Genomic DNA, 22,373 nt, shown 5'->3' with positions numbered 1-22,373 from the left:
AACAGTAGGTGATCTATTGTCCATAAAAACCGAAAATACTCCTGTCTTATCCTTCCAGCAACAGACAACTGCTATGTAGCTGTAGACTCACTGATATCAAACCTGACAGTTTCCTTTTCAACAAGTCCAATTCAAAAATCTAAACTGGCCTAAATTCTCGTTTTAACATGCCTCTGGTTACACAGGCCAAAACATTTTTAATATGAAAATGATCACGTAGGCCCAATCTACTGCAAGCAACCAACAGGCCTAAGGAGGAGAGTTAAAGTTCGACTTGGCTGTGAAGTGTAGATAATCTGGAGCTGCCTTGTATAACTGACCTTTCTCTTGTGTATGTGAATCGCCCCAGTATACTTGGGACCTATTACTAGTAATACTGCATTTACCTGAATCCAAGACAACTTTGATTTTAAGATGGCCTCCTAGTAATTACATTCTACACATGGAAAAGTATAAATGTTAGAATTTTTCATGCACAGAGTATAAATATTGGGGGATCTTCTTTAAATTTGTTCCCCCCACCCCTCCACCATTGTGACAGTGAAAGCAGCAGTAGGGAGGCAAGTGGCTTGATCCCTTGCTACTTGTCCTGTCTCCCCTGTCCTCTCCCCACCTCCCCAAGTCCCTGATGGTTTCTGCCCATCCTGCCCTGCCACTTGACCTTAACATGTGCAATGGCCCTGGCTCGGGTCACAGAGAACACAGAAGCTCTGTCCCCAGCCAGGCAGCAGCAGGGACAGCAGCTTCCCCTGCCACTGCAGGGTCTCTCTTGCACCCCTCCCCCTGTCTGCATACTGTATTTTTCCCTGCATCCCCCACCCACATACTGCATGCTCTTCCCCATATACCCCCTCCCCCCACATACACACACCATATGTCCTCTCCCTTGCTGTATAAAGCACCATAACCTGGCTAGGCAACAGCAGTGGTGACCACTCCAGCCCTAGGCCAGGACAGGCCACAGCTGGCTGGAGCCACTGCAGTCACCTGTCCAAGGCCAGTACTTGAATTCAAAACAAGGTTTTTTTCCCCCTGTTCAACTGAAAGCGAAAACACCTCAGCTGGGATTCAAGAAATTTTGGTATATTGGCTCTGAAGTTAACTATCTTCTGAAGTGGTCACACTCCATAGAAAATAGGCTGTGTGTTGGTTGAAGGATCATAAGCAGCTCTCACCAGCCTTTAATGCCATATCTGGAAAATATACAGCAGTGAAGGCTTTCACACAGCATTAATTCTCATGCCGTCTTGCACTGTAGTAGCAAAGTCTTCCACAAGTGTGGAATAGTGTTGGCAGCACAGCTGCATCTGAGCAGATACTACCAAAACAGGCCATCTGTTGGGCTGGATGGCTGTGTCCCTGTGCATTTGGGGTTCGGTTCTGTTGGTACTGACTCCAGTGGCAAAATGTCCATTTTAATTACTGAGACAAGTGCAGGGAAGATTCATCTGCCTCATGACCAAATGATTCCTTGGGATCTGGTTTCTTTCCTGCCCCAGTTGTCACTGTATGTGCAAAACTACCTCTTTCTATTTGCTGCTCATATGAAGATGTATCTTGACTTCTTTGTTTTTGCTCTTATTCAGATGAGTTTGCAGTTGCAAAAGCTCCCCTCCTAGATTGACTGAGTCAGCAAACAGAATTTTTTCACTATTGCTGCTCTTAGTTAATATTTTTATAAAGATTAGTTGGGACTCACAGAGGTGAGCAGGTCCTGGGTTCCTTTGATGTCCTTATCAGCTTTTTTGATGGCCTTTTCAGCTGCATTTTGAGCTTTCTCAGCTTCTTCCAGTGCTTCTTTCACCGTGTCTGCCGTGACTTTAACATCTGTTGCACTCTTGCTGTGGAACAAACATATGTAAACATGAGACATGCTTCCTTTTAGCATGAAAAGGAATGGGACAGGTTTACCCATAGTAAAATTATGCCAGGGATGAATTCAGTTCAATGTTTTATAAAGCATTAGACAGATTGAAATCGATAGTCTGGTTCAAACACACTGATGTAAAAGACAGGCAATAGAGATCAGTGTAGCACTCAGTACCTTGCTTTTTTAGCTTCATCTAGCAGCATCTCCGCTTTGGCAATATCTCCAGCACTTTGTTCAAGGATAACTTCTACATCAGAAAGGCTTTCCACATGCTTACGAATATCTTCCGTCAAGGATTGCAATTCCTTGGGGGTGCTTGGCATGTTCATGGTTAACACTTCATTAGCAACTGCCTCAATGCTGTCCAGATCTGCACTTTCCTCTGTTATGATGGCACAAAAGCAGAGGGGGTGAGGGGATTTGGCAGGTCAAGTGTACTCCATTCCTGTCTGCAAACTTGTAGAACTGACGAATGACAGAGGGGAGAGAGGCTTTGCTGAACATGCTTAAACTAGCCCCTGTTCATTTAATGAACTTCAACCCTACAGAAATCAACAGCCTGGGGCTTTGCTTCAGTCCAGTTTTGGTCTTTGGCAAAAGGAGCACACCACCCTCGGGGACAGGACTCCAGTGGTTTCACTACAAGACTGGGAATTCTATAGCCAGATCTATGCTGTAGCTTCAGGGGATTTCAGAATTGATCAGCTCCAGTTTCTCCAGCTGTAATAGGGGGAAGTTTGGAGCATTTATTAGGTAACAGACCAACAATTCCACTGATATCAGGGAGTGTTTCAAATTTGGTCCAATGTTGATAGAATGCTTTGAACATGATGGGCAGGTCCAGATGAGTGCACAAGTGGAGGGAGATCCCTGTGTCAAAAAAACCCCATGACTGAAAAAAGTGGGGTGATGCATGTGGCACCAGTGTGCACTGCCCTGAACTGGAGCCTGGCCAGCTGGAGCCCCTGCTGCCAGATCCTGCCACTGGAGCCCCTGGGGAGCCTCCTGGACCCCAGGTAAGGCTGGTGGGGCCAGCCTAGATGCTGGTCCCAGCTTTCCCTACCCACATGGGGCAACTTACTATGCATCAGAGTGTGTGCACACAGACATTCCCCAGGAATAAGTAGCAGCGGCACATATTGTGCTGTTGCTATTTATCCCTGGGGAAAAGCACGTGTGCACTTGTCTGGATACACCCAAGATGAGCCAAGTAGGAACACAGTAACAGGTAAAATTGAGCTGGAGGTTAATTTCTTGGTGCGTATTCATGTAGCCCTACTGCAAGAGAGCCATGCTCAGTTTAACTGTAACACCATGTCATGGCTCGCAGTGGAAGTGCTTGAAATGAGAGCTGCACCTTTGCTCAGATGTTTTTTTATGAAGCACTAACTGTCTTGCTAGCCTATGTTCTGAGAAGCCGTCATAAAATTTAGGGTGCTACCTAAGAGGTTCTGTAATGTTTACAGATGCAAAGTCACACATACAGAGTTGGACAGGTGAAATTCTCTGCATTCTTCTGGGTACTTTTATAAACAACTTTTAATCATTTCTAAATGCCAGTATTTCCTGAATACTTAAATGGTACTTCATCAACATCTAGATTTTCATAAATGACGAGATACACTTTCAGGTTTTCAAGTGAAATAAGATAATCCTTTCTGTCAACCAATCCCTTCGATTCTACCATGTTTGCAGCCATACCAGACTGCTTTCTGCACTATGAAAATTATATGAAGCAGAGAAAAGCAAACTGGGAGACTAATTGTACAATTCCCAGTAATTTTAGTAGGAGCTGTATGGTTAAGTCTCTTTGCTTTGAAATCAGCGTTTAAACTGTGCCAAGGAAAGTCGAAGGCTTCTTGGCAGGGGGACCAAAGCTTTCCTTGGAAAAGCTCTGCAGTTTGTAGGCCAGGAGTTGTACTTAATATTTTTTGTAAACGCTAATGCTATTTAGCCTTGTACAAACACAGGAAAGAATGAACTTTGCATGTTTTATCTTATTGCTGAACAGAACCATGAATTAACATATAAGGATGAAAATTTGTTTATCCACTCTACAAATAAAAGTCTCTCTCTGTCCTCTGGAGGGAACCACACATTCAGCACCCTTCCTCACTTCCCCCAGACCTTCTGTTTAACCAAAATAAAATGCCTGGACATACTTAGCCAAATCTAAAGACTTAAATTTCATCATATAGATGCCAGATTAAGGACTGAAAGTTTTAGAAAAGCTTTTCTTATTTTTCTTCATTTTTGCTGCAAGAGTTCTAGCAGACATATGTTTAAGATATCAGATAAGTGGAAAGCTGTCATGTTACGCTTTGAAGGAATGATTTCAAGGACAGGAAGTCTGGTTTTTAGGCACAAACCCAGTAAAGATCGGTAACAGATCATTCTTACGCATCAGAAATTCCCTGATTTGCTTAATGAGGTTTCTCAGATCTTCATTGCTTTTGTCAACTTGCTCTTTTGTAGCATTGGTTTTGAGCAAAACTTCTTGTGCATTTTGCTTTGCTTCATCAGCTCTCAATTTTGCCTCCGAGACCTACAGAAAGTAAAGGAAGTAGCCTCATTTCATACTTCTGTATATCTGAAGATCCCATCTGACAAATCAAAATGCAATTGATATCAAAATCAAGGGGTGTGGGACGCTTGTTCTCAAAACTCACAGAACACTTTTTAAAAACATGTTGGAACCCACAATGCCAGTTACTTTAAATAACTTCAGCTAATGTTATGGATCACACCAGGGATTTCGATATAAACAACTTCACTTCATGAGGATCTTACAAAGACAGTGCCAGGGAAGTTGCACAACTTGAAAAGAAAGCTTTTGAAATGGGTGTCTGTAGGCAAAATGTTCTGCTGTCTAGACATGCACTGTAGCCCTGATGAGGGAATTTCTCTTGTTTAAATTAATGTTTAACAATTTAGAAAATGTTACCAGTTTGGAGAGCTGTTCAATTTCTGCCAACGCGCTGAGTACATCCCTGTCAAAATCCATGGCTTTCTGCCACGTGCTGTGAGCCATAGTAACCAGCCCCTCACAGCCTGGGCCTCCACATTTCTTTTCTCCTTCTTCTGTTCTGCAGTTCAAACCGCCACACTCTGATTCAGCACAGGAAGCCCCCGAGGGAGTTCCACATGTCTGCAGCAGACAAAATTAGACACAGAGAATAGTTGCACTTTATCACCCTTGTTGGGGAAAAGAGAGGCTGGGGGGGTAGAATAGCTTGAAGTTTTCTGATGATGTTGGAAAAACTTGGTAATTTCTTTGCCCTTGGCAGTGATATCACAGGAGACTGCATGAAATAGATCCTAGCTTAGTTACTGTTCCAAAACTGTTACAACAGGCTACTACTTGCTTTGTATCTGAAGCATTTGTTACAGAAGTGATGGTGAAGGAAGGCATAAATGCCAAACCCTCCAGACAGAGTTAATGGATGTGGCATGACAATTGTCAGCGTATGGTGGAAACATTCTTGACCTCTTGGTTTTCCAATGATAAACTACCTTCATACTTACTTTACATACGTGGGGTGGAGCGGAGTGATGGGCCTTCCAGCCTGAAAGCAGACCCATGAATCTCATCAGCCAGTACAGATCAGCGTTATCTGCGGTGCGGATTGCACTGAAAACCCAGGCCCCCTTCAGCTTTCTACCTCCCTTTCTGCCTGTCATTTCCTTACCAACACCAAGGCCAAAACACAAAATTTCCACTCTGGGAACAGTCCCAGCATTTCAAACCCTTTTCTGCTCTAAATGGCAACAAAGGATTTAAAATGTGCTATGAAATAAAATTTTCAAAACAATAATAATTTCATAGCCAATCCAAGCACTGTTTAGATAAACAGGAGAGTTTTGTTTCAATTTTTACTATAAAGTAACTTTGTCAATATTTTAATGAAATAAAGGCCCAATTCAATTATTATTACAGTACTTTTCTGAGGCAAAAGTTTGACAAAACAGATGATCCCACACAATGTTGTAACCAGAGTGTCAATCAGTGCTTTTTTTGGTGTGTCAGTTCAGACAAATGGAACTCTTTAATCAGATGGAAAGGTGAGACCTAAGTTTCCTATTCTGCAGTTTTTAAATTTCTGCTGATGGAGGACAGATGCACAAAGTGACAAGCATTTTGTATCTGGACCCCTGCTAGGGAACCTAGGTCAGACCAAACCAGAGGATGTTTAAAGGTCACCTTTTTTGAGTCTTGACTTTCTCTTGGGAAGTGCTAAGTCCTTTCTGACCTGTTTGGTGTGCAGCTCCCTATCAGCTGGAAAATGGAAGGTCCTGCAGTTCATGAAAGCTCCCAGCAGCTGCCAGTGCTGTCTCAGGCCTTGATAAACAGTATTCAAACAGGAGTTTCAAGCTTAGGGGCCCTGCTGGAGAAATGTGGGGGAGGGAGTCCTGATCAAAAAGACCCCTTCTCCATAAAATGAAAGAGTAGTGGAGGACAGGAGACATCAATCCTTAGTGAACTCATCCTTTAACTTACTGCTGCCTCTAACCACTTAAGTTTATAAACACTGCCTCCATCATGGGTGTAGGCTAGATTTGTTCTCCAGCTGCAGCTGGTTTACTTCAAAGGAAAGCTGCAGAAGGAACACCCTGCATCTCCAGTGGAACAGCAGGGCTGACTTGTATCTACAGATGTGCAGGCAGGCCTTTTGCCTTAAGAGCTCACTAAAAGTTCTGTTTTGTCTTAAACACATCAGACAGGGAGTTGAGGAACCCAGACAGGCATTTAGGGCAAGCCCAAAGTGTTCAACTAGCTAAATAATATGCAAGAGTGGGGCATTATGGAAATAGCAGGGAGAGCGAGTATATATGAGGGTTCCTAGGATGTTTTGGATTTACAGATGCAAGAGTGAGAACTAGTGAAGGGAACAGTCTCTGAAGGGTGACAAAAGTCTCAGTTCAGTCAGCTTTACCTTTTTTGGGTCTCATGCCTACCCACTTTCATGCCCATCCTCCCTGCAAAATGTCCTATGACCAGCCATGTCTCTTAGCCCTTTGGGAGTGCCCAGGATTCTGAGATTTGGAACATGGAGGTGGAAGGAAACAGGAAGACTTGGAGGACTGATGGGAGGTGTTTGGGAGCTAATTGGCATTTTTATCCACAGGCTGAGAAACCCTGTTCCAGTTCACTAGATAAGTATTGCCCAGAGTAGGAGACAGTGGCTCACATGCAGATCTTGCTGAAAGTATCAGCTGTAAATAGCCTCCCTTCCTGTCACTTCCTCACCAAGATGATTATTCTTTCTCTGTAGGGTTTACACCAGAGGTGGGCAATTATTTTGGGCAGAGGGTCGCTTACTAAGAGTTTTGGCAAGCCACTGAGGGCTGCATTGCAGGCAGCCAAGGGCAGATAAATATTAATTTTCTAAATTCTTTAGGGGCCCCGTGGGCTGGATAGAACAGCCTGGCGGGCTGCATCCAGCCCGTGGGTCACATTTTGCCCACCCCTGGTTTACACCCAGGAAAATGTAACCATGTACCTTTGCAGCTGCTTCAGAAAGATCCAGATTCTGCAGCTTGCCTGCGAGTTCATCCAGGAGGTGTGACTGCTCCTCTTGTTTAGCCTTGAACTGGGCTTCTCTCTCATGGATCAAGTCTTCTGCTTCCTTTCGCAGTTGAGCTGACTGTTCTACCAGGCTGTCAGAGTGAAGAGTGGAGGCATTGACCCTTTCTTCTGCCTCCAGGGACATCTGAAAATACTTGGTGATGCTATCCAAGGCTCCTGCAAGAATTCAGAGCAGGCTGTTCAGCAGTGAGCCCCGTTTGCTTAACTAACAGCACAAGGGAGCCTAATGGATGACACTGCATACAAAGCAATTCTTTTAACAAACTGGATACCAGGTGGAATGTAATGTTAGGGTTACCATATTTCCAGTTTCCAAAAAGAGGACACCTGCTAGGGGAGGGGGTGGAGAAGTCATATGCCCATGCCCTACCCCTGCCCCTCACTCCTAAGTCACAGCCCCCCCAGCCCTGCTGCTGCCCCTGACTTCTGATCCACAGTACCCCACTCCCCAGACCATGCTGGTGCCCCTCACTCCCAACCTGCATTCCCCCGGCCCTGCCTGTGACCCATGCTGCCAACCCTCAGTCTCCTGTGGCCCTGGTTCCCCTCATTCCCAAGCCACAGCTCCCACAGCCCTGCTGGTGCCCCCCCACCCTGGACCTGCAGCCCCTTGCCCCCCCAGCCCTACTAGTACCCCTCACTCCTGACCCGCAGCATCCCCCCCCCAGCTCTGCTGGTGCCCCTCACTCCTGACCCACACACAGCACCTTGCCCTCCCTAGCCCCCCCCACCCCTTTCCCCCACTGGAGGGGAAGGCACCTCCCCACCCTGCTGCAGCCCAAGCTGCTGGCAGACATCTGTCCCTCTTGCACACCTAGCCACAGATGCACACACTCCCTGCCACATACAATCCCCAGCACATACACCCTGTGTGCATATGCACCCTGTCACATGCACACACCTCCTGCCATGCGTGCACACACACCCTGCCACACATGCACATGGCCGCCCTGCCACCCATGCATACACACACACACACTCTCCCCAGCCCTGGCTCTCCAACCCCCGCTCCCATAAACTTACCTGCCTGCAGCTGCTGGAGCCATGTGTACTCACACATGATGCCCCTGCCTCCAACCGCCCTCCCCTGCTACCCTCAGTCCGAAGTAGCTCCTTGCTGGGGCAAACTGGGAAGTATTGGAAAAACTTTAATGCTGAGCGGAGGCAAAGCAAAATCCTGGACATTTGTTGATATTTTTAAAAACTGCCTGGATGGAGATGGGAGGACCCAAAAAGAGGATGTGTAGGGGAAAACCTGGATGTATGGTAACCCTAGTAATGGAAGCCTGCTAAATACTAACAGAAAACGCTGCAATCCTTCATTGAGCAAAACTGCCTTCAATTCAGCAAGGGTGGGGAGATGCAGTTAAAAATCTACAGAATGTGATTCTAATATGAAAATCTGAATATTCTTCTGGTCTAAGGGTCAAATTCTGCTTCTACTAAAAGCAAAGGAAAATCAGTCCCCAGGTTTAAAAGGCAAAGTTTATTTTACTAATGGGCCATGCCTGTGAGGAGACTCTCTGATTTCACTGGGACAGCTTTGCTTTGCGAGTTCCCAAGAGTGGAAGTGGTAGGGTAAGCTTCCAACAGAAGAGAATTTTGTCAGATTGCTGATTCATGGAACTGGAACTGGTCTGTGGAAATGTCTTGGGTTCAAGCAGCTTAGGTCAGATCTCAGACAGGATGCTGATGGAAAGTTGCCTGGGAGCCTGGGCTTTTGACTGCTTTACAACTTAAACAAAGATTCTAAGATAACTTTTTGCCTGAGATCCTGAGCTAGCTTTGCAACATGCTGAGAAACAGAGGCCACAAACATTCCTGCTAACTCAGCAACTCTTCCTAATGCTCAGAAGGAAACTCACAGGAACAAAAGTTATATTCAGATATTCTATTCAGACTATTCAGAAGATTAATATCATACACATTTAATCATTTGCCACCCCCTGCCTCCCTGCACACCATGATACACTCACCTCGCACATCAGAGATTTTTATTAACTCTAGTTGTTCCGCAAGTAGTTTCACAATGCGGTCTAAGCTCTTGGCATCTGTCTCGAGGGCGCTCAATTCAGTATCTGTGCCATTGCTATTTAGTGCTATCACCGATAGCTCTTCTTCTAGGTTGGTTATCTTTTCTGTAACATCTGCTCTGAGTTTTCTGTAAGCAAAAAGGCAGAACATACATTTATTCAAGGAAAAAATTAGCCTTGAAATATTTTTAAGAATAAAGTAGTAGTTAAGTAATGTCTGTTGTCCCTCTGCTTCTGACGCCCCACATAAGGACACATCTTCCCCCCAGTGTGCTGTAAATGTTTTGTAACAGCTTGCCTACCAGAAGTCTGCTTTGTTTCCTTTATCACAAAAAACACTTTTTAATCTACAGCACGTTTATAAACTCAAAGCACCAAATTACTCGGAAAACAGCTGCTTTGTGTAAGATTAACTGGAGGCAGATTCCAGAACACTGGTGTAATGCTCCCAAACCATGGCAACTGCATAGGTCAGTGTGTTGACTGCTATGATCCATACATAATTTGCTTCACATCCCACACAGCTACAAATGCATTTTTATTAGTACAAACTTATGGGACAGAAAGGATTGAACTTCAGGGGGAAAAATCCAGCATGAGCACAATGGATTCTTTTAACAACTTTATAAAGATTCCCCTTTTCCAGCAGGATGGACTGTGTGGACAGGAAATATCCGACCTCCAGTAAGACTGAAACCAACTCTTTCTTTTCCATTCAACAAGCACCTTCCTGCTATCCTTTTTTTTTGTTTTGCTTAAAAAGTAAGCCCAGTTTTTGCTATTCCAGCCCAAGAAATGCGCTTGCAGCTACAGTACACTCTCATATAGACAGGGATTCCACAATAATTAGCAAATAATAAAACAGGGGCTATCAGACTCCAGCTGTAGGTAGCAGACTGATACAGGCTCTCAACAAAAGCCAACAAAAAGACCCTAACGACTTCAGAGCCAGGGCCAAAAAGCTTGGAGAAGACTAAAAGGAGCTCAGCAGAGTCTGATTCTATTGCATACAGTTAACAGATTTCAACCATTCTCCCTGCCATCAACCCAAGCATCTCTTTCTGGGAAGAACAAGGCAGTGTTGTGTTTAAACCAAACATCAGTAGTTGGGCATTTTCAAGGTGCCCTTACAGACTCACCACTCTCCTCTTATCTATGGGGACAAGAAAAGGAGGAAAGATCCCTCAGTATGGCCTCCCCTCTCTTGGCCTACATAGAGCCCAATTTTTTTTTTTTTTAAAGGAATATTTTTCAGGTCCCAGGTCAAAACAGCCAAATCAGTTCCAAATCCATGAGTCATTCAAGAACCATGTGTGGCCCTACTAGCAGCAAACATCCTGCTACCTCCCACCTGGGGCTTAAGATGCTTCCAAATCCTTTGGCAGGTATCCTATATTCAGGCCCAAGCCCGGAGACTTGGGGTTCGGATGCTCCTGAGTTTCGCTTCTCCTCAACATATGGCCACAGGAGCAAGTTAGGGAGGAGTGTTCCATTTCCACAGAGTTCTCCCATTTCCTGAAAGTTGGCGTATAGCCAAGATCTTCCCACTGGAAGTGAAAGTGGAAAGCTAACTATGCCTTACCTTGGTCAAGGTACTATCCCCTGCCAAGAAAGTGGTTTTCACCTACAACTGAGTGGTCATGGTATTTCCCCTCCAGAGCCCCAATTCTTCATTGTCCTGCAGCATGAAGGGAGGGTGGAACTGGGGTGGAGGGGCAGGTGCCTAGATTTTATTGACTATGAAACATTTTATCCTCACTCGTTTATGCCTGGGGGGGTCTTGCAATTCTTTTTAACAATAATTGTAGCACTGAGTGTTAAAATGCCACAAAGATCCAAGGGGCTCACTCTCCTCTTCTCCACACCCTTATTTTAAACAGAATATTGGGTTCCAACACTTAATAACATGGAAACAAACCATACTGCAATACTGGCCCCTTTGGCTAACAATGCTCCTCGCCTTAGATTAGCGGAAGGAGCCTGCCTTGTTATCTAGATGGCTGTAAAATGAAATTCCAAGAATTTAATCTCTTCCCCCTGCATTCTCTCTCACATAATAGCAATGTTTGTCCTTTGCCCTTGGGGCACATACAGCATCAACACAAGTATCTCCACTTAAGTGCTTGGCAGGCTGACAAAATGCAAGCAGGATTCCCCTTCCCTGTGTTTCAGAAATCATTCCTGGAGTCTTTTGTTTGTTCTCCACAGCAGCCTTAATAAGACCCCTGGCCTGACCCTATTAAATACCTTGGGCCCAATCCTCAAAGGGACTTAGGCACAGAACTCCCACTAAATACCACCAAGCCCTAATTGAACTCAAAATATGCACAAAGCTGGTAGCATACTCACTCAGCTTCCTCGAAGAGATTGCCAATGTTCTTTAGGGGCTCAGCAGCTGGATTTTGAGCAATGATATTTTTAATTTCATTCAGTTTCTCCTCCAGGTTGTTCAGTGTCTGCTGATAAGGGCCACTGATCCCAGTGACTTTCAGGGCATTTGCTCTGTCCAGGAACCTCTGGGTCTTGTTGGTCAGCTCGCGGATGATAATGTCCCACAGAGCAAAACACTGATGGCATGGTGCACAGTCAGGAAAGATACCGGAGTAGCCACGGGTGCACTTGTCACAGCGAGGGCCCTCGACCCCTTCGTTACAGACACACAACCCTGTGGAGCGATTGCACTGAGGGGTCTGGATGCCACGGGGATCGCAGTCACAAGCTGGAAGGGTGAGGGGGAGAAAAAAGAAACTAAGTCTGAAAAGACAAAGCCAGATGGAACCAAAGATGAAGCTGAAAGGAACTTTTTAACACAAGCCAAGAATCTGTAATGACACGAATGTGAAATTAGTATGTTAGCACACTGGGGGGGAGAAACGTAGTAAGGTAGGACTGGAAGGGACCTCACAAGGCCATCTAGTCCAGCCCCCTGCTCAAAGCAGGATCTTCTCTGACTAAATAAACCATCCCAGCCAAGTGTCTGTCCAACTTGCTCTTGAAAACTTCCAAAGATGGAGATTCCACAATTTCTCTAGCTAGGCTGGGTGTAAAAAAAGGAAGAAGAGGCAAGTGTGTGGAGAAGACTAGAAAGGTGCTCTGTACCTATTTCACATTACTCAGGAGGGATGGCCCTGTCCAGTGGGCCCTAATTTGAGGTCATCTTGTTACTCTGGTTCCCCATTGTGAACCACATTCAGAATAAGATAACATGTCTATATACATTCATGTACACATAAAAATGCAGAAGTGTTAACTATCAAGTTTGGCAGCCCAGGCAAAACTTCATGGAGAGTGGGTGGGTGGGGTTGTGCTGAGCACCAGAGAGGAGAGGGAGAGGAAAGGGAAGGGAAGAGGGAGAGAAGGTCTTACGTGCCCTGGGGACTCAAAGACCCCCCCCATTACTCCTGCCATGTCCCCACACCAAGAGCAGCACAGGTTTGTTCCTGATGCAACAAAGACTCCAGGAAAGAGGGGGATGTGAGAGAGGAGAGGACACAGGCCGTTCTGGGACCTCCTGTAAGTTGGTGCCTGGGTTTGATGCCCCTCTCACCATCACCCTTGGTTAGGCTACTGTATAAGTGCATAGTTTGGATCTGTTCTGTCTCTGGTTTGTATTTATAGTTCAGATAACAGGAAGCAGGGCGTAAAGAGCTCTTGCTTGTAATGTGGAAAAGGTAGACAAACGTCACAAGATTCTAGCACATAGGTGCCAAAGTTCTCCAGATGCCAGCCTCCTTGTAGTGGGAGTGTGAGGGCAAAGTTGATCAGCTGTAAATGTTTATTAACATTGAAATCAGACAAGTAATTTCTAGGTGTGGACCAATAAAGATTTTCTTGGCCAACACCAATGGCCGATTATTAACCAACCGTATCTGCTGATACCGATCTGATAACTGATTTACAGGAATGCAGCCCTGCAGCTTGGAGAGCAGCCTCCTGCCAGTAAGTCTGTGGGGGGGAAGGGCAGCGGAGAGGGGCAGATTAAGGCCCCCACAGTGAGGAGGGAGTGGGGCAGGGGCAAGTACTACCCAGCCAGGGCAGTGACCGTGACCCCAGGAGTGGAGTGGAACCATGGGCGGCTCGTGGGGACGTGGGGGTGGCTCCCAGCTGCTGCATGGCCCCTGGGGGAGGCATGGGGGGCATGTGCCTCCCATATTTGTGTGCAGGGTGAGGGCAGGCTGTGCACTGCGGGCTTGGGGCCAGGGACTGCACTGGCTTCTTCCCAACAAGAGCTGGGCCAGGGCTGTGCTCAGAGTGGGCAGGGGCAGAGCTGGGGGGGGCTATGCAATGAGCTACAGCCACCCCAAAATTCTCTGTAGCCTACCTGTGAGGGAGAGAAAGAGCCAGCAGGCTCCTTGGCTCCCAGCCTGAGCGGAGGGCCAGTGGCCCCAGGCCCGCAGCCCCAAGGAGACAGGCAGAAACCCCCCTTACCCAGGTGTGTGGGGAAGGGATAGGCCGGTACTTCCTTCGCCGGCATAAAAGAGAGGCCGGGGCCAACAAGCGGGGGCAACGCAGAACCGGAAGGAGGACGTGGAGGTGACGGAGCATGCCGGCATACGCTGCAAAGGATGTGAGCAACACTGAGTGCCGGTAGGAACCTCTGGCGAAGGGCTAAGCCCCAGCAGGATTTTTGAGCCCAGTCTGCTGGCCTCTCAGGGGCATAGGACTGTTTGTTTACCAGCTGGGAGCGGCTGGAGCCCAGCTGGAGCTGGGTACAGTAAAGACCCTAATAGAAGGGCACTATTTGACTTTGGGTACCGTAGCTCCTGTAATAGGGGCGCAGCTCAACAGGGAGCTTTAACTGCAAAAGGGGAAATTGATCAAGCCCTCCAAAGGGACTCTTTGAGAGCCAAAAAGGGGGTTCGCCCCCCAGAGGGCAAGTTGGTATTGGAGGACGATTGCAGATGGCTGGAGCAGCCACTCTGATCAAGGGAAACCCCTTGGTCATGGTGCTTGTGTTGATTTTTATCTTTCTTTTGTGGACTACTCAGGCGACGTACGGACACGTGGCCAAACCAGGCTGGCGGCCACCATCCCGGTGGAACAGGCAAGGGTGTAGGGGTGGCGGGGCCCTCAGAAACTCGGGACCCACGGGATGCCAAGGAGACTCATAATTTGACGGCACGCATCGGACATACAAACCAACTCCGTTAACATTGAAGTCATGGCAGGCGAGGCAGGTGCATGTGATACATCCAACTGAAGGTGAGGATACACTCGGTGACCGGTAGGTGGCCCCGACACGGGCAGCTGGCATAGGCTTTGACCCAACACTACCCCCCCCAGCCATGTCTCCCCAGCACTGTCGCTGCCACCCACACCAAGCACAGCCTGTGGCCCCAAGCCTGCAGTGGGCAGCCCGCCCTCATCCCACATACAAATTCAGGAGGGCACATGTCCCCCATGGCTCCCCTGGGGGTGCGCACACTGGCAGGGACCCACCCCCATCCCCACTTCCCCGGATGTCTGCTCTGCCCTGCTCCCGGCATGGTCACATTCACTGCCCCAGCTGGGCAGTGCCTGCCCCTGTCCCACTCCCTCCCTCACCATGGGGGTCTTGAGTTGCCCTCCCCACGCCCCTTCCCTCCCACAAATTTACCAGGCAGACGCTGTTCTCCAAGCTGCCAGGCTGCATTCCTAGTGACATGCATGTTGTGACTGCACACACACACAGAGCATTTATTTGTGACATTATCAGCTATGCCAGCCAAAAAAAAGCTGATAACTGATAATATTAAGTTTCCTTTTATCGTTGTCGATCTGATATGCCACTGATACATTGGCGCACCTCTAGTAATTTCTGTTTAACTAGTCAAAAAGGAGTGAATACAAGCAAATACAATGACTTTTATGGAAACTTTTATGTGACAGTCAGGGATGGTCCTTGAGCTCCCAGTAGGTTGCTCAACATAGCTCCTATCAGTGCCGTGAATTTTGAGCTCCCCAGTTGTACAAGCTCATGTCTGACATCTGTTTTCACTTAGCATAATTCAGTGTGCCACACTACAATATTTTTAAACTCATTTGCATATAGGACATTTTTTTTCCTGTGTTCCAAGTCAAATCAGCCAAATCAATTACAAAACTATGAGTCAGTCCAGACCATAAGTGGCCCTACTACCGGCAAACATCCTCCACCCCCAGCTAGGACTTCAGATGTTTCCAAATCCTTTGGCAGGCATCCTATGTGCAGGCCCAAGCCTGGAGGCTTGGGGTTTGGAGGCCCCTGAGTTTTGCTTGCCCTCAGCCATATGGCTACAGGAGCAAATTAGGGAGAAGTCTCCCATTTCCGTAAAGTGGGCATAAAGCCAAGATTTTCCCACTCCAGCAGCTAAGTGGGAGATTAACTCTACATTACCTTCGCAGGTACTACCCCCGTGCCCGGAGGGTGGGTGTCCCTGGGTGCGACTAGGAAAACCACCTTGGTGGTCACGGTGTTTCCCCTGCCAGGTAAGCATAGGACTACACTTGGTCTGAGCCAGACATAATCCATGTAAAAAGAAGAGCTTTCAAGTGGTAGAAATGGAAGTTTCCATCTGGACCTCTTCTTAAATAGCTGGGTAGAAGATGCTAAGAGACAATTACCAATGTTCATAGCTTTTAATGAAGGAACAGCAGCAAAGAACAAAAGGTCTCAGAGATCTTGCAGCTATGCTGGAGGTGCCCTTCCTATCATCAGGGCAGAGTAAATCCACACTAGATCAAACATACATTCCTTTAACATTCAAGGCTTTGACACCCAGCAGATTAAAGCCTTCAGTTACACATCACATCTTTCAGGACTACCTCATAAATTTAACACATACAAATGGCCCATAAATCCATCTAGAGCACCTGTGAGTACTAGCAGGTTACTCTTTTGAAAACATCAGCCTTTGCTAATGCAGCATTCCCCCTAGAAATTGGCAAGGGGGCAAAATAAAGCAGGTTTCATGATGATCTTTACCATTTGCTTTCAAGCCAGAATATAGCCTCCATTCTTAACCAGCTTTTTAAAAAGCCCTTAAAGGAACAAATTGCTTCATAAACAAAACCAGCTTTCTTATAGAATATGGATACAAAATACACCATAATACAGAGACGACTTCTGTTTCTTATGAGCAAGTTTATGTCCGTGCAATTTAACAAAATGGTCCTTTTGTTCTCTGAATTGTACTCTGACACAAGAGATTGTTTTTACTTCACATCAAAGTGCTTAAGTATTCCCACAGTAACTTGCCATGGAATATATCCCCCCAGGCAAATTGTCAAGTTACTCTTTGAAGGAGGCTCAGTTAACCCTTTCATCAAGTATTGCTGCTGGGAATATGGCACTCGGTATCATGATCAATTATCCAAATTCCAGAGCAAAGTAAATGGTATGCATTTTGTTTCTCCTCAAAGATCCCAGGATACTATCAGATTACATGGGCACTTGCTTCTACCAAGTGAAATCACAGATTTAAAAAGCAGGTCTTTTTGTTAACTCTGATGTGAAATCCAACAAGATCACAGTAGGTACAGGACACTGAAGTATCAATATATGCATGATAAAGTCAATCTAATACTCTGGGCGCTACAAAATAGTGGAGAATATGCTAAAAAAGGAATTAAATTATGTAAATGTTGATCAATCCCCAAACCCTCTCAGTATAAACCTAGCTCTATGATCCAACTGCCAGCAGCAAGTACTTTGCTATAAAAGCAATAAAATAAATGGAACACTGTAGAGCTATATAGCACCAACCAGGAAACTGTACAGGATTGAGACAAACACATTGTAATTATAGGGTGCTTGTACACATAACAAAAATTGGCCATTTTTGCGACTTAATTGTGTTACATTATACGCGTGCGTGGGTTTTTTATGATTTAAATGAGTTTACTACATTGCAAATTAAACCACATCCCCACCTAGTTTAGTTTGCAACAGTAGCTATTTGTAATGTTGCAGCCTTAGCTCACCCTCCTGCTGGGGGAGAGGCGGGCTGAAGGCAGAAGCGGTGAGGAGGCCGATCCTCTTTTTTTTTTTCTTTCCCATGGAGCCTGCCGCATCTGCCATGGCCTGGAGGGTGAGCTGCTGGTGGGCCAAGTGGCTCCTGAGCTGCATAGAGCCCCAGTCCTTCCTTCTACAGCAACAGTGCTCCCTGGGGCTGCCTGGGAGGGTGGCTAGTGAGTGGGTGCTGCCCCAGCTAGGGCTCAAGGATCAGCCAGATTGGGCTTGGTGCTACTTGTGAGGGAGGGTAGCACCCACCCAGGTGGCCCCGGGAGGCACCGCCGCCATTGAGGGAAGGTCCTGGGCCCCCTGCATCTCAGGGCTTGGTGGCAGCTCGCCCCCCCAGCTGCAGTAAATGTGGGCAGGCTCTTCAAGGAAAAAAAAAAAAGAAAAGAAAAAAGGATCAGGCCTCTCACCGCTTCCCCACCACTCCAGCGGAGCCTGCTTGCATGAGCTGCCACCGAACTGCGTGGACTCTAAGCTGTGGGAGCCCCCAATTCCCTCCACGGTGGCAGCACCTCCCAGGGCCACTTGGGCAGGATGCCAGCTGCGTGGGTGCTGCCCCAGCCCGCAGGCAGCAGCTGCTGGATCCAACTCTTCCCTGAGCCTGTGTGGGGAGCAGCACCTGGTGGGCTTCCAGTGGGTAGGCTCGGGGAAGAGTTGGATCTAGCAGGTATCTGTGAGCTGGGGCAGGCCCTGCGCAGCTAGCATCCTACCCGGGCGGCCCAGGGAGCAGTGCCACTGCAGAGGATCAGATCAGACCCCTCACTGTAACAGTGACAGAAGCCCCTAAATTGAAATGGTAGGATTTTAATCGTTGCAATTAAAAACCCACTGTTTCAATTTAGGGGACTAAACTCCCATCACAGGCGTAAGTGGCCATACATTACAGCTCCCCTTTAGGACCCATCAGAACTCCACTCTGCATAAAATGGGGTTTAAAAAATTTGTTCTTACACTTGCATCACTTTGTGATGCTCTGTAACCCAGGTCTTGAACTGTTCTTAGAACTGTACCCTCATCCCCCTCCAGAAGATAAAACCAGAAACAAAGACTTTTCTTTGCCAAGTAAAACAATCCCAGTTTAAGGGAAAGCAAGGAAAAAGCCATCCCAAAGACTGGATAATCAGAAATAACAGAAACCAAAAGGAGGGCTTTGGTTTATGAATTTGTTTTTAATTTGGGAGGAGCTTTTACATGTTTGTTGGGTGTCTCTGGCTAAAGCCTATTTCCGGCTCCCCTACTGTGGCAGCACTCTCACAGTGTTGTTTAGCATATTACTGACTTGGAAACATCCTACCCCCTGACCACCGGTCCAACCACATAACAGTAATTATTGTATTTTAATTTAGATTTTTAAAGTTTATTTTTTTTAAAAGACTCCTCTCTGAGCATCCAGGGCCCAGCACTTCCCCCAACAGTAAAGGGGAGTTTCTCTAAGGTTCTGGCTGACTGGGTTGCTTTGAAATGCTGCCATGTAACACACTGACCTACTACAGATTTTTGGAAGGCATTCATGTACCTAGCACAGGAGGCACCACAGACCTCTAAAAATCCAGACCTACACTCCCTCACACATCATAATGATACTATAAAACCCTGGCAGTATATCAAAGAGAACTAGTCAGAAACCCAAAGAAACTCCTTTCATCCCCATTACTGTCGTGAAGGGAAGGAAACACCACCATCAGGCTAGGAGATGTTTCTTTTTTATAACATGAGAGAAATTGTGAACAAATGTCCCTGCTGACCACAGCTGTAAGGGTACCTGAAGAGAGGCAATCCCTATAACAAGGCAGTCTCAGGCTATTTAGAGCTTTCTAGTTCACGACCAAACATGATGACGGCCCCCAGAGGTGGCTTAGGGCAGGGGTTGTTGGCAACTTTTTTGGGCAGGCTGTCAAAAAACACCTGCAACCTCAACTTGTAAGATGTTGACATGCTAGGCAATGGAGAAGCTGTGAGGGGCCTGATCCTTTTTCTGGCAGCATAGCCCCCACCCTGAGGTATGCATGCAAAGCAAAATGCCTTCACGTGCCATGCTCTGGCACCAATGCTGGGGTTTGCCTACCCCTCACTTAGGGTAAAGTTACATGTAGAGCATACCAAGGGCACTTAAAAGGGAGTAGTACTTTTAATGTCAGCATGTTAATACTCATTCACTTGTGCTATATGTCCCAAGGCCCCTCTGAGTATCTCAAAGTTATACCACTTCAAGTGATGGTTATCTTTGGGATGTGTTACCTAGTCAGTGTTAGGATAACTTCACTCTGCTCCACAGAGGTTAAAGGAGCAGGAGATAAAATGAACCTACCACCTGAATGCTCTGTCTCTGTGTGTCTGTCTGTGTGCCTGCCCCTCACTCCCAAGCCACAGCCCCACCAGCCTTGCTGCTGCCTCTCACTTTCTGACCCACAGCACCCTGCATCCTGCCAGGACCCTCCCTCCCCAGGCTCCAAACCCCACACACAGACCCACAGCCCCCCACACCTTCAAATAACACCCCCCACACACACACTTTAAAAATAGCACCATGATTTACATACCAATCTACTGATTTTTTAAGAGTGTCTCATGATTTTTGTCACAATGGGGCTGGCAGTACTGCAAGAGGGGGAATACTACATTATCTGCCAAAACTCGATCATCTTATCTCCCTTCCTCCATAAAGAACAAGCAGGCAAACAGAGATATCCAGCAACACAAAAGTTTCAGAGCCTATCATGTTGCTGGAAATGGCTCCCAGATGTCACTTGGGAGACTAAGTATTAGGGACTAATACTTCAAATCTCATAAGAACACTGAAGGTCCTTTTAAGCAAAGGTAAAAAAAAAGAAAAGAAAAAAGAAACATTCCTGCAGTCACATGACTAGAAATAGGGAAGAATGCTTCATTCTGCTCCTTAAAACCACACAGATGTTGAAATTACAGAGGAGTCTCTGGTTTTTACATTTTTGCCTTAACCGGCTTCGGTTAGTAACAGTCTTCAGGACAAATAGCTGATTATTTTCTTCACATTAAAGAAAACCCAGGGTGGGGCAGAAAGCTGCAAGTTAATACACATAAAACTACCTGCTTTGAAGATTAGGATGAGTTAGGAAAGGATAATTAAACCTGTCCCTTGCTAAGCAGAAAAGGACATAGTGACCAAATCTCTTGTTATACTAGCTAAAGAATATCTGTTAGTGTTCAACCAGTAAACAAAACGTAAAGTCAGAAAAACCCAAGTGTTTTCTTTGGAACATGTAATGGGAAAAAGTCCCCTCCTTAAATTGTCTGGCCAGAAGAGCTTCTGAATGAACAAACTGTCATTATGTCATGAAATATCATTTTGGAACAACATTTTGTTTCATTTGCATGTTTTGATTGGGAAATTGAAACAATTGAATTGTTCATTATCCTGCAGAACATTTTAATTTAGATGAAACAAAATCTCATGGAAAAACACTTGTGACCAGCTCTCCTGATCACTCGGTAGTATTCCCTCTCTCCCCGTTAGTAAGCTGCTCCTTTTTACTTATCTTCATTTGCTAAACCCCTAAACCATAGGTCAGTTCCTATGGCTCATTGTGGTCATTAGCAAAATCTTTTCTGATCTTAAAAGATACAAATGTGCCTGCTCCCAGTAAGAAGCAGTTAGCTCCAGCGGCCACATCCAGATGAGCATGGACGTTTGGTTCCCCAGGGACAGTTAGCAGGGGGACAGCTTGTGCTGCTGCTAGTTGTCCCTTGGGAATGCCTGTGCCAGGAGTCCTGTGGTACGTGGCAGGTTCCCCTGGGTGGGGTAGGGGAGGCTGGGGCCAGCCAGCTCTGTGCACTTACACGAGGCCCCCGGGAACCCAGGGGGCTGCAGCAGCAGCGATCGTGCTGCTCAGAGCCAGGCTGGCAGCCAGAGCATGGCTCTGGCCATTCAGGCTCCAGTTTTGAGCTGTGTGTTCTGCCCCCATGTGTGCCATTCTGCTTTTTCTTTTGCACGTTTTTTTTTTTTGAACCCCATGGATATCCAGTGGTCAAACACTGCCCTCCCCCACATTGCTCCCTTGAAAAGCAGAGAACAACTGAATGTGTGATATGTGGCAAAGCACAAACTGTTTTATCACTGTCTTATGCTGAGGACTCAATATATTTAGATTACAATGTTTTATTCTTAATGCACACTGGAATTTCATAAATTAAGTGATTTCAGGATGTCCAAATCTAATTAAGGCCATGGACAGACACCCTCCCCTCAGATCTGGGAGCAACTTACCCTTCCTTTTTGTCTCCCAATATATGTGGTGCTAGAATTTCTTCCTTTTTTTCCCATGCCCTGTTCTCTCATGCACAGGAATTAAAAATCTTTTATTTGTTTTCATGTAAAACATTCACAGAAGTGCTGTATTTACATTTTTGTATTTCAGTTTTCAAGTCAAGTGATAAACAAGGCACTTCCTGGATTTCATTAACCCAGTGAAGTCTTTGTAACGTGAAAATACCAGATTTCTAATAATTGGCCAAGAGACAAGATAAACTGATTGCCTTTGATTCTGTAAATTATGGCTCTGTTGAATCTCAGTCCTATTTATCTGACACTCCCTACTTTTCAAAGTTTAGGAAGGCTGCTGTTTCCAGATAAAAGTGGTTTAGGTAGAAGTGGATCATTTTAATAGTTGCAGGTGAGAGTGGGTAACGAGTAGTTCAATATCAGTGATCTCTTGTAACATTTGTAAAAGAAACCCCACAAAACCTAACCCTCATGGTTTAATTTTTAAAGGCCAGAAGTTGCATCTTACAAAAGCAATAAAGTACGAATGGGATAAAAACAGCTCACCTCATTCAACTTCTTGTGTTGTGTATATATATGTGTGTGTGTGTGTGTGTGTGTGTGTGTATATATATATACACACACACACACACACACACACACACACA

The 22,373-nt window shown here is 46.1% G+C and overlaps 1 protein-coding gene across 1 annotated transcript in view; it reads right to left on the bottom strand.

Annotated features, from left to right (window-relative positions):
- LAMB1 (laminin subunit beta 1) overlaps window positions 1-22,373 on the bottom strand; it is a 65,121-nt gene that overhangs the window by 4,619 nt on the left and 38,129 nt on the right. The window contains exons 22-28 of the mRNA XM_019543540.1: window positions 11,840-12,209; window positions 9,434-9,618; window positions 7,372-7,613; window positions 4,815-5,018; window positions 4,271-4,415; window positions 2,045-2,252; window positions 1,700-1,841 (exon numbers count right to left, since the gene is read on the bottom strand). Of these exons, the coding sequence (XP_019399085.1) occupies window positions 1,700-1,841; window positions 2,045-2,252; window positions 4,271-4,415; window positions 4,815-5,018; window positions 7,372-7,613; window positions 9,434-9,618; window positions 11,840-12,209 (1,496 nt within the window). The remainder of the gene's footprint in view (window positions 1-1,699; window positions 1,842-2,044; window positions 2,253-4,270; window positions 4,416-4,814; window positions 5,019-7,371; window positions 7,614-9,433; window positions 9,619-11,839; window positions 12,210-22,373) is intronic.

Source organism: Crocodylus porosus, unplaced genomic scaffold (genome assembly GCF_001723895.1).
Source record: "Crocodylus porosus isolate Cpor-Errol unplaced genomic scaffold, CroPor_comp1, whole genome shotgun sequence".
Lineage (NCBI taxonomy): Eukaryota > Metazoa > Chordata > Crocodylia > Crocodylidae > Crocodylus > Crocodylus porosus.
The sequence above is the reverse complement of the archived record's forward strand: the minus strand, read 5'-3'. Positions and strand labels throughout refer to the sequence as shown.